This window comes from Chrysemys picta, chromosome 20 (assembly GCF_011386835.1).
Source record: "Chrysemys picta bellii isolate R12L10 chromosome 20, ASM1138683v2, whole genome shotgun sequence".
NCBI classification, from domain to species: Eukaryota; Metazoa; Chordata; order Testudines; family Emydidae; genus Chrysemys; species Chrysemys picta.
Window position 1 is genome coordinate 21,196,277 of NC_088810.1, and position 12,283 is coordinate 21,208,559.

The 12,283-nt window shown below is 49.8% G+C and overlaps 1 protein-coding gene across 2 annotated transcripts in view; it reads right to left on the bottom strand.

The window, feature by feature from the left end:
* Window positions 1-1,251: 1,251 nt before the first annotated feature.
* Window positions 1,252-12,283, bottom strand: part of BCAN (brevican) — a 48,276-nt gene continuing 37,244 nt past the window's right edge. For both annotated transcript variants that reach the window (XM_005310947.5, XM_065574138.1), the window contains exons 10-14: window positions 10,395-10,553; window positions 5,697-5,779; window positions 3,967-4,111; window positions 2,044-2,226; window positions 1,252-1,504 (exon numbers count right to left, since the gene is read on the bottom strand). In XM_005310947.5, coding sequence (XP_005311004.2) covers window positions 1,488-1,504; window positions 2,044-2,226; window positions 3,967-4,111; window positions 5,697-5,779; window positions 10,395-10,553 — 587 coding nt within the window. In that variant the 3' untranslated portion in view covers window positions 1,252-1,487. The remainder of the gene's footprint in view (window positions 1,505-2,043; window positions 2,227-3,966; window positions 4,112-5,696; window positions 5,780-10,394; window positions 10,554-12,283) is intronic.

Genomic DNA, 12,283 nt, shown 5'->3' on the forward strand with positions numbered 1-12,283 from the left:
CGCTCCTGTTGGCGTAGTTAAACCACCTTCCCGAGAGGCGGCAGCTCCGTGTACGGGAGAGCGTCATCGCTCTGTCTACACTGCAGGTTAGAGCAATATAACTACGCCGCTCGGGGGGCGGGGATTTTTCACACGGTTACACCGGTTTACATTTGCAGTGTAGACCCAGCCTCAGAATCTTTTCGTACGTGTCGGACCGGAGCAGCAGGTGGTGCCCAGTGAGATCAGGGCCCCGTTGCACCGGCACGCGCTGCTGCTCTGAGCCGTTTCGCATCCACAGACAAGGCGCGCAGAGGATGGACTCTTAGCCCCATTTGGCAGGTGGGGGAACTGAGGCCCGGAGTGATTGTGATTTGCCCAAGATCACACAGGGTGAGGGGAAACGGAGAGCACCAAGGGGCTCTGAAGATCCATGCAAGGCCCCACACCCTATGGCGGTGAGTACAACGGCATATGGGGCTGAAACCCAAATTGCAAACCTCCTCAAACTCCAGGCATAGGCCGGGTCATATCTGGGGCCCATCCCTAGTTCAAACAAGCTCCTAGAGCTGGGTGAAACCAGGGAACGTCTTTTCCAAGGTGGGGGAAATACAAAGGGGTGCATTTTGGAGAGACGTCACTCCTCCCAGATATAGATTTTTTTTTTTTCCCCATGAAACGGGCTGGGTTTTTTTGCGGAAGGAACCTGAGAAGGTTTGGAATTTTGGAGCCATTTGGAAGCAGGCCCCTTCTTCTCTGGAAAAGGGAGCCGGGTTTCAGATGAATGTGGCAAAGTCAGGTCCTAAGCTGAAGGAGTTTTGCCTCTTTGTGCAAATATTTCACACACACCCGTCTAAACTCCCTCACATCAATTCACCCAGAACCTGCATGCAATGGAGTTTGGGGCCAAGCAACTTATTGTAGTGACAAACTCCCAGTCTCCTATAGTCATGTCCTTGGCGGAGGAAATGAGGTCACTTCCTTTCATGAGGTCACTTCATTTTCCAGGCATGTCCCCCTACTTTTCTTCCCACATTGGCCCCCATTTATTTAAGCAAGAGATTACAAACACAGAGCAGTTAAGGAACAACTTCCTCGTACAAAGGTGTGGGTGGAGGGCACGAATCCACTGGCCAATGGTAGGAGAAAAGTTCACCACACCCACAGTGACATCATCATGTGGCACCACCCATAGGTCAAAGGTCACACGGTCTCTGGCTCCCACATTGATTTCAATTCGGTTTCAATTTCAATAACAAAATACTCCTTGCACAAAGTGAAAAGTTACATTTTATGTTGCTCTCAATTTTTTTTTAAAGGGAATATTTAGTTATTAGAATTTCTTTATACATACATAAAAAAATGTGATGGGGAGGAAGGCATCGTTGCTTTTCCTGCTGGTTTTCAGACTGTTTTACAAAAAAATATTCCCAGCTCCGTTTCCATTCAGAACTAGTCCCAGGGCCCCTGGGAAGGGATGTCTTCCATCTTGGGTCCATCCTCAGTCATCAAGGGTTTGGTCCAACTTTTCAGAGAGAAATATACAAGGAGCAAAAACATCAGTCAAATGCCAGCATGGTTGGATTTATATATTATAAAGCCAAAAGGATAGCTCAGTGGTTTGAGCATTAGCCTGCTAAAACCAGGGTTGTGAGTTCAATCCTTGAGGGGGTGATTTGAGGACTTAGTTGGGGATTGGTCCTGCTTTGAGCAGGGGGTTGCACTAGATGACCTCCTGAGGTCCCTTCCACCCCTGATATTCTATGATTCTGTATTGCTTGTGCACCTATTGAAATCACCTGACCTTTGGGGGCACAAGCAACCCAAAAACCCGCCCTCCACCAGCACTGGTGAAAGGAGCCCGTGTTCTAGCCTCTGCGGAACTAGCACCTGGGCTGCTCTTTACTGAGATACTAGGGGCCACATCCTGAACTTGTGCAAACGGGCACAGATCCATTGGCGTCCAGGGGCCAGATCCCCTGCTGGTGTGAGTCAGCATCATTTCATTGACATCAAAGGCGCGACGCGGCTAGGGACTCAGCCCTGCGTTTACCAAGCACTCACTCGGAACGCAGCTGAGCTGCGGCCGCTCCCACCGGCCGTCCTCCTGGCACCGAACCACGGGCGAGTGGCGCTGGGTGAAGCCGTCCAGACATCGGTACAGGACAATGGAGTTGATCTCATAGCGCTGCTTTGGTTTGCCAAACCGGTGGGCATTTGTTATCTCAGGCGGGGAGGCGCAAGATACTGGGGGACGAGGGAAAGGGAGACAAAGGGTTAAAGGTCATGCAGGATGTGACACTGTCTTGGCCATGGTAGACATGATGTCATCCCCACAAATACATTCTAGCAAGATGCCCCCCCCCCCGATAAGTAGCCCCTCTGCCAGACGATTCCCCCCTCCATTGCCTCAGGGAACCCAGAGACATTAGAGGTGGGGGGAGGAACCTTTCAAAATTCAAAATTTCACTGAAACTTTTCACCAACATGTCTCATTTCTACCCAAAAAAAGGTGTGTGGGGGGGAGGGGAGGACGCCAGGATTTTAGTCTAAATTTTTGGCAATTTTTTCTTATCCCCTTCTATTTTTCAATCTGATTTAGGGTTTGCATCATTTCCACCCAGTTCTCTTGGTGGTATACTTGGGGAAATGTGTCTCATATGCTTTCTTCTCATGGTCAGTCCACATAGAGGATAACGGCCCGCTACTGCTGCCTGCTAGCAGTCGCTCAAGGGGCATAAAGGGACGTGGAAGATCCATGGTTCAGACTCTCCTTCAGACCTGTGCATGGGAGTGTCATTGTACCTTCACAGGGGCAAAAAAAAATGGAAAGGGAAACACTATGGCCAACTTGCTTTTACGCAACCTGAGTAGATAGGAAGGGACCCCCTGTAGGTTCAGCAAGTCCAGTCCCTGCTATCACAGGGAACCCCGTCATATCGTCCCATTCATAAACCGATGGAGCCCCGTCTTCCAACTAGTTAGCTTGTCTGCCCCCACTACTGCTTGCTTGGGACAATGTTCCAGAATCTGTCACCTCGGATGGTTAGGAAGCTTCTGGTTTCCAGACTAAATTTATTCATGGTCAGTTCATGGTCAATTTATACATCTATTATTTATTTAGATGACCGGCTTATGTTTATTATTATGACTTATGTTGCGGTAGAGCCTAGCAGCTCCAGTCATGGCCCCGGGACCTCCTGGCTGTACAAACACAGAACAAAAAGCCGGTCCCCACCCCAAAGAGACTGGCTTGATTCTCTGCTCCCCTGCACCTTGTGCAGTGATCAACCCCAGTGCAAAATGGGTGTAAAATGCTCCCAGGCCGACTCGTAACACGTTGTATGGATGGAAATACCTCCAGAAGAAGGTGCAGCGCAACGGAGAATCAGGCAGCTGAATTAGAAGTTGGTTAGTGTTGCTTTTGTATAGTGCTTCAGGCATGTCTCGTAGAGGCAGTTGGGGATGTTTTGTGAAAAAGTTACATGAAAAGTTTTGGTTCCGTTTTTGTCAAAATGTTTTTACACCATTTGGGGTCTCCCCTCCCCCGCCACACTGATAAACCCAAACCTGAAAATGTTCGTTTTCAGCAACCAACGTTTTTTTTTTTTTTTTGAAAGATGCTGAGTTTTCGGCAACCGAAAACCAAAACCCTCCTGCCGTTTGGGCAAAAATGATCGGTCAAATCAAATCGATTGCCCGACTGGCCAAAATGCTTGGTGGTTTTGTTTTTGTTTTTAAGTTACTAAAAACCAACGAAACGTCAATTTAGGGTTTTTTGATGAACACCTCCAAAGTTTCATCTAAAGTGGACAATTCCAATGTCTGTTTTGGACACGAGGCCCGTTTTCCATTGAAAAAACCTTTTCAATGGCAAACTGTCTCCCTCCCCGTCGTCTCCCCTCCCCCCTCCCCTCCCCCCGCTAATGTCTGGGTCTCAGAGCAGAAGCCGGCACTGGTGGAAGAAGTGGTACAACTGAGGCTTACCTAGGCCCATTTTACAGGTGTAGGACAGGTGGTAGTTGCAAGGCACGTCGCTCCACTGCCCCCCGTTATGCCACGCGATGACCACGCAGTCTTCTCCAGACAGGAAATAGCTGTCGGGCTGCCCGTGGTGCCAGTTCTCATAGAGCTGCCAAGAAAAGGAGCGTGAGTGAACTCTACAGCGGGGAATACACTGCATAAAAAGCCAGGACTCCAACACAAAAGAGTCACCTGGATACCATTAGATGTAGGAGACAGGACCAGGCCCGGGGAGATGCATCGATTTATTTATTTTTAAGGCCAGAAGGGTCCATTGTGATCAAGTCTGACCTCCTATGTTGCACAGGCCAGAGAATTTCATCTTGTGTTGGATGCATAACTTGTGACTGAGTTAGACGGTGTGTTTTAGCAAGAGGCAGCGAGTCTTTAACTCAAGACCCCAAGGGATGGCGCAGCCGCTGTGCCAAAGTCCATTGCACTCGCTGGGTTGGGTTTCGCTAGTCGTCGCATCAGTAGCAACTCTAAAGGTTGATAACCTGCAGGCCTGCTCTGGAAGGGCTAGTAGGACCAACCCAAGGTTACCATGGAAAACCTTCAGGATGTCAGACAGTAACCCTGAAAGTCTCTACACCCTCCCCTTAGATGCCGTCACCTCGGGGTGGTGGGTTTAACTGCCCACAGCAATAGAAAGGGAAGAATACTACATCCCCCCTGAAACTGCACAGGGAATTGAGAGGTGCAGCAAAAGGGAATTTAATCTGAATTAGCTCCCCCCTCCCTCTGCTTTGGAAAAAATACCATGAGGGCTTAAGGCCAAGAATTCTTGCAAGGTTTCAGCACTTGTAATTGAGAGCAGGCTTTCAGCCTGTCTTAGCTCCCATTGAGAGCAGTGAGTAATCTCTCTCTCTCTCTCTCTCACACACACACACACACACACACACACACACACACACACACACACACACACACACACACACACACACACACACACACACACACACACACACACACACACACACACACACACACACACACACACACCGGTAGGTTGAATCTGATCCCAAGTGTGGGTGTTGAGCACTTGACCGTCCAGGCCTGGATACTTTGATAGTCAATGGGATTAAGGCTCATAAGTGCCCAAATCACTTTTGAAAATCAGGTATTGGTTCCTAAATCACTGAAGTGCTGAATGCAGTGACGCCCTAAGTGCCTATTAATATCCTGGGTCCTGGCCCTTAACAACAACGGGGGGGGGGCTTTCCTGCAAAGATCCCTGAAGTAGCCCAGTGCCCAATGCCTCGGCAGTAGCCCGGCACTGACTCGGAGAAGAAGAATGCCTATGACTGAATCACTGAAACCAGTGCTTCGGTTTTCATCAGCGGCCTCCCAGCCAAATCAGGCTCAGCGTGTCCAAGCTCAAGGTGGTTTGGCCTGAGTTTACAGCCTGCCTTCCAGGGTAGTGATGCCGCGTAACCAGCAGACTATCAATGCAAAGTATGATTGAAGTGTCTGATTCATACTCACAGCTGCAGAATATTTTCCGAGGGATTGTGAAGAACAAAAGGCCATTGACAGGGGTTTTTTTTCCCCTCTTTACTGTGTCTGATTTGAAATGGCCATGCTAAGCCAGTGTCTGTTTGCCTGGTAACGCTGTGTCTAGTTAACTGAGCTCTCACGCTGACTTAAAGGGGCCTTTGCACTGAAGAGTAGAGCGCTGACCCCTTGTGACTTACCACGGGGCTCCCATCAGACCACTGAAAATCTCCTTCGATGGTTCGATCATTCAAGCCAATCCACTGATATTCCTTGTATTGATCTGGAACCCAAAGGGGGGTTGCGGTTAGTGCCGGGCGAATTAAACCAACAGGAATCCCCAGACTGGATCAGAACCCTGGCCCATCTGGGTCAGTATCCTGTCTCACGTCAGCGGAAGGGGCAAGAGGGAACTACCTGGACACAGGGTCCCTGACTCTCATCCTTTAGGGGCTGGTCTGTGCCCTGATGCAGGAGACCTGACTTCCCTGCCAAGACAGCTGGTTATATTTTCAGCCTGGGATTTTCAAGGTCATGTAGGGGAGGCTGACTGACTTCCCGTGGGATTTAGACGAAACAGGAAAACTCGCAAGCAGCTGCGACCAGCTCTACGGTCCGAGGCGGTCGTTGTGATTTGGTAGCGTTGGGTAACCCCTGTGCATTGAGGTGAAGGCACGAAGTGCGGGGCGGCCTACAGTCGAGCTCAAGGTATTTCGTTTAAACGGGGCTCATTCTTGGGTCCTTCCAGGAGAGGGCAGCAGAGTCCATCCATTTCCCCATCCTCCCATCCCGCACTCCAAGCTGCAGCCGCTCCCCAGCTTCTCTCTACAGGCCCACTGCTCACACTGCAAGAACAGCCCTGCCAGACAGGGCGGCAGCCTTCGGCCCATAATCCCCCTTTCCCTCCCCTGTCACTCCTTCCCTTCCTCCTGCCCTGGCCTGCTCCTTTACCCCACGACAGCATCCGCTTTCTCTCCGCTCCTCTGTCCCTTTCTCAGCGTGTCCCACTGTGCGTCTTCCCTGCCCTCCCTGGGTTTTTCATGATTGCTCATTGCTTTTCTTTAAACCTTAGTTTCTATCTATCGATCTATCTATCTATCTATCCCCATCCACCCCCTCTATCTATCTATCTATCTATCTATCTATCTATCTATCTATCCCCATCCACCCCCTCTATCTATCTATCTATCCCCATCCACCCCCTCTATCTATCTATCTATCCCCATCCACCCCCTCTGTCTATCTATCTATCTATCTATCTATCCCCAGCCACCCCATCTATCTATCTATCTATCTATCTATCTATCCCCACACATCCCCTCTATCTATCTATCCCCATACACCCCCTCTGTATGTCTGTCTGTCTATCCCTATACACCCCCTCTATCTATCTATCTATCTATCTATCCTTGAGTTTTCCATGATCATTGATCTCTGTGTCTCTCACTACTTTCAGTGCGACGAGCCTCCCTTCACACACGTGTGCATGTTCGTGCACACCTCAGACATGTGTGCACACGTGATGCGCGCGCGCACACACACAGCAGCACTCTCTAGGTTGTTGCTGCCATCACCCTGGCTTAGCTAATGCATGAGGGGAGGAAGGCAAGGGAGCTGCGTTCCCGGCTACAACAACAAGCAGGGAATGCTGCCCTGGGGAGGGAAGAAGAGCTCACAGGCTGCCGAGGGCGTTCCCTGCTTTGAAACAGGAGTAGATTAAAGTGCACTAGGGAATGTTCAGTGCACGGCAGCAGGATCAGACGGACATGGTGCACGGCAGGCGAGCGCAATGTAGATTTATACCCCGCTTTATCATGAATTAACTTGTTCCTCTAGACAAGCCCTCAGCTTTCACTGAAAAACAAAAGTAAGTTTCGAACCATCGTGGTTGCAGAGAAAAGCTCCAAAATGTGTAGGGTCTGTCTACACTGCACGCCAAGGCTGGGCTCTGACTCAGGTTTGAGCCCAGCCCCTTCTGTCCACACACAAATCAGTTGACTCATGTCAGTGAACACTGGGGGCCCAAATCCTAGGATCCTGCTGGGGGTGGGGGGGCAGAGCCTGAGTCCCGCTGTGACTTGGGGCCAAGCCCTATCAGTGTGGATGCAGCTCAAGCCACAGATCTGAGGCAGAAGGTCGGTGTAGTGCAGTGTGGACGCGTTAGCCCAGCTGTGAGTCCCAGGCCCAGCAATTGTACATCCAGGTTTACAATGCAGTGAGGACGCTCAAGCACAGTCTTGGAAACACCGAGTGTACAAACCCGGGTCCCACAGACGTTGGTTTATTTTGTACCTGAACCCCTGTGAGGAAGACTTGGGAAGCTAGAGAACAGCAAAGGTGAGTTTTATTCCCTCACTCCTTCACAGCGCTCAAATGCTTGACCAGAGTTGGTCGACCAGAACCTGGCATGGTGAATAGAATTGAAAGAGATTTGTGGTCTGATCTCAAGATAAATCTCCTACCCACAGGTAGGTTCTGAAGTGTCTTACTGCCCAGAAACATGCCAGACCTTTCTCGATGACATGATCCGTTTTTTTTCTGGAGCACTCAGGGCTCTGGAGGCAAATGCAATAGTGACTTCTCATCCATTTTTTAGCTGAGTCAAGACAGCACCAAGACCATCCTCACAAGCATCTGTGGTGACAATCATTTGCATCTCAGACGCAAACGAGCTAAGAGTCGGGCTGGTGGAAATTGCATGTTTTATGTCGTTAAAGCTGTTCTTGCGCGCTTCATCCCATTCAAGCCGCACGTTCTTTTTTAGGAGATGACAAAAAGGAATTACTTTCAGAGCAAACTGCTGTACAAACTTTGAATAGTATTCTCACAGTCCCAAGAACAATGTTTCTCAAACTTTTGTACTGATGACCCCTTTCACATAGCAAGCCTGTGAGTGTGACCCCTCCATATTAAAACACTTTTTAATGTATTTAACACCATTATTAATGCTGGAGGAAAAGCGGGGTTTGGGATGGAGGCTGACAGCTCACGAACCCCCCATGTAATAACCTCGCGACCCCCTGAGGGGTCCCGACCCCCAGTTTGAGAACCCCTGCCCAAGAAGTATCAAAGTTTGTCCTTATTGTCCAGCTCTGGTGCTTTGCAAATGGCTTTCACTAAGTCTGGTTTTGATTGTATGGCATTCCAAGAGCTAATAGGACCTAGATATGTCACTGAGTCAGTACAGAATTGCCCTTTTTTTTTTTTTTTTTTGCTGATAGTAAGTCCATGTTGTTGGAGTTTTTCTAGAACCCTGGTTAGGATGACATCATGTTCAGAATCATCTTTGCCGTACACCAGACTGGCCTCTTGAAAGGACGCCCTTATCTCTCTAAAGATCACGTGCATCATTCTCTGGAATACAGATGCTGCAGAGGCTAACCCAAATGGCATCCGTTTGAATAAGCCTTCTGGAGTGAAGAAAGCTGTGTACATGTGGGATACTTCCATTAAGGGGATCTTGGGGTACACTGAGGATAAATCAAGGGTGATAAGAATTCTTGCTTCCTTCAAGGTGAGCAACTTTTCACTGATGTTGGTTAGAGGATGACAATCCACCACTATGTTGGAATTTAGAGCTCTCAAGTCCACACGTGCAGTGGGCACCATTAGGCTTCCTTGCGAGAATGATAGGAGAAACCTACTCAGATGAGTCAACCGGTTCAATGATGTCTACTTAGCATAGTTTCAGACAGTCTTGGAACTGTCTGTCTTCATGACAATTTGATCCCTGATCATTTCATCTGTGAAAATGGCAAATTCACAGGTTGACCTCAACTCACGTAAGGCAGCCATGTAGTAGTCAATGGGCTCAGGTGGCATCTATACACGGGAACAGAACTTGAAGCATCCAGCAATAACATTGAGTAAAGGATTAAAATGATCTTCCAGGGCTGAGAGAGTCACATTTTACAGTATGTCAGGACAAGGAGGAAGATGTCTGAAGATTCGTTGTCCTTCGGGACCAAGGCAATGAAGCAGTAAGTCTTTCTGCTTTTCTGGAGTATATGGAGAAGTATCTACAGCAAGCACATAGTTGCTGAAGTAAGACCTCCACTGTTCCCATGGGAGTGATGGATCTCCTGGGGGAGGCATGAAGAACAGTGGAAGCAGGACATGCGTCATGGTAATAAGTGTGGAAGCAAGTTGGAGGCGTCAGCAAGAAAGGTGGAGAACAATCCGCTGGGAAGATTTTCTGGTTTGCTGACTGGCCCTGTAAAACTCTGTTCGCAGTGCAGCTGGGTACTTGGAACTGCAGGGAACGTGCCAGCTGGGGAAAAGAAGCACTTTGAAAAATAGATACGGCTCCTTCAAATTTCTCTTCTCAGCAAGCTGCAGTTGCCGGCAGCAGCAGGCTTTTAGGATGGCGTTTCCCTGGGAGCAGCAACAGCAGGAATGATAAGGCACTTGGATAACCCTAAGACAGTTAGATTTCTGTTTCGCTGGGGGGTTTTTTTGGTGCTCGTCACCAATTTTTGTACCTCAACCGCTGTGAGGAAGACTCGGGAAGCTAGATAACCGCAAGGGTAAGGTTTATTCCCCTCGCTCCTTCACGCAGCTCATATTCTCACTTCTCCTGCTCTCTCTCTCTCCTTCCCCAGTGCCCTCACCCTCTCTGCAGTGCATCCTGGGAATTGTAGTTCCTGGACCCAAGGCTACAGCAACTACCTAGGAACAAACTTACACACACAAACGTGTGTGGCTGTCTGCACATAGCTAGAGACAACCGTTTGCAATGCAGTGTAGGCATGTTCCTTAGCCTCTGGAACCTGAAGGCAAATAAAAAGGAGCTCAAATGTTTTTGGTGTTTGTTTTTTTTAACTCTCAGGATTTTGAAGCCCCTAGCCCATGATTCTAGGGAGGCCTTGCTCCCGATATTTGAAGGCAATGCTGCTTACTGTTGATGAAGTTCTGCTCTTCGGGGGTCATGATGTTGGCCAAGTGGCCGCCATAACCCCGGCACTGGGTTTCTGCATCCTCCCAGCTCCTTCGGATGGCGAAATGTTTATAGCAGGACCCCTGGAAGCTGTTCCAGCCTGGCCTGCATTTCTCCAGATCTGGAGGGAAGGAAAGAGGACAAACAAGAGAGCCCATGAGAGGAGAAAGAGACGAGATGCCTGGAGAAGCGAGGGAAACAAGCGTGTCTGTACAGAGACGGATCTGCTACACCAGGGTTTCTCAAACAGGGGCCGCCGCTTGTGTAGGGAAAGTCCCCGGCGGGCCGGGCCAGTGTGTTTACCTGCCCCTCTGCAGGTCCGGCCGATCGCAGCTCCCACGGGCTGCAGATCGCTGCTCCGGGCCAATGGGAGCTGCTGGAAGCAGCGCGGGCTGAGGGACATACTGGCCGCCACTTCCAGCAGCTCCCATTGGCCCGGAGCAGCGAACTGCAGCCCGTGGGAGCCGCGATCGGCCGGACCTGCGGACGGGGCAGGTAAACAAACCGACCCGGCCCTCCAGGGGCTTTCCCTACACAAGCGGCAACCCCTGTTTGAGAAATCCTGAGCTACACCCAGGGCCGGCTCCAGGCACCAGCTTGGCAAGCAGGTGCTGGGGCGGCCACTCTGGAGAGGGGCAGCATGTCCAGCTATTCGGCGGCAATTCGGCGGACGGTCCCTCACTCCCGCTCAGAGCGAAGGACCTTCCGCCGACTTGCCACCGCAGATCGCGATCGCGGCTTTTTTTTTTTGGGCTGCTCGGGGCGGCTAAAACCCTGGAGCCGGCCCTGGCTACACCCTGCAACTGTCAGATGCTCATTTCAAAAGAAAAATCAAGAGAGAACCATGTTCCACAAAAATCCTCTTCCCGTAACGTGCTTTGGTTGATACGGGCTTTGCATAGGGTGACCAGATGTCCCAATTTTACAGGGACAGTCCTGATATTTGGGGCTTTGTCTTATATAGGTGCCAATTACCCCCCACCCCCTGTCCTGATTTTTCACCCTTGCTCTGTGGTCACCATATTATGACTTCTGGGCCCAATGCTCAGCTGATGTAAACCGGATGAAGTCAATGGAGCCGGTTTATACAGCGGAGGATCTGGCCCTATATTTTGGGTAGAGTCAGATTCGCACCTGGTGTGACTCTGGATCCTCCAGACATACACCCCGGGGGGTCTGGTGGATCCCCCATCTCCATCAATGGCTATTTTACAGTTCCCCTCGAGTCCAAAGACCTGGTTCTCTCCGTTGCGCTCTGCGTCCTTTACCCTGCTGGGGCAGCATAAAGAGGATTTAAAGTGAGCACAACTGTACTTCTCTGCCAGAACAGGGCAAAGGGATGTTAATGTAAATGCACATGAATTCCAGAGTCCTCTCTGAACAGAACAATTCTCCTATTGCATTTTATAGGCCTGATTCTCCATTGCTTTGCGCCTCGCTCAGCCGTTTACACCACATCAGAATGTTTCGCACTCGCATTGCACTGGTTTAAATGACCGCCCAAGGTAGCAAGCAATGGAGATGCAGGCGTGCTAGATCTTATTCGTTCATTGTCTTCCCGTCCTGCTTCCCTCCAACCTTGGGTCTTTCATGATTTATTTATTGGATTTTCTTTAACCTTTAACAGGTCTGGTGAGCCTTAATTATTCAAATAGCTTATTCCAGCGTGTCATTTCTGGGTATGTTTTGCCCCGGTGCATAGACACCTTAACATTCTTTTAACAGGCTTGTTCCACTTTGAGTGTTTGTAATTAGTGCCTGGTCTACACTGGGGGCGGAGGATCGATCTAAGATACACAACTTCAGCTACGAGAATAGCGTAGCTGAAGTCGACGTATCTTAGATCGACTT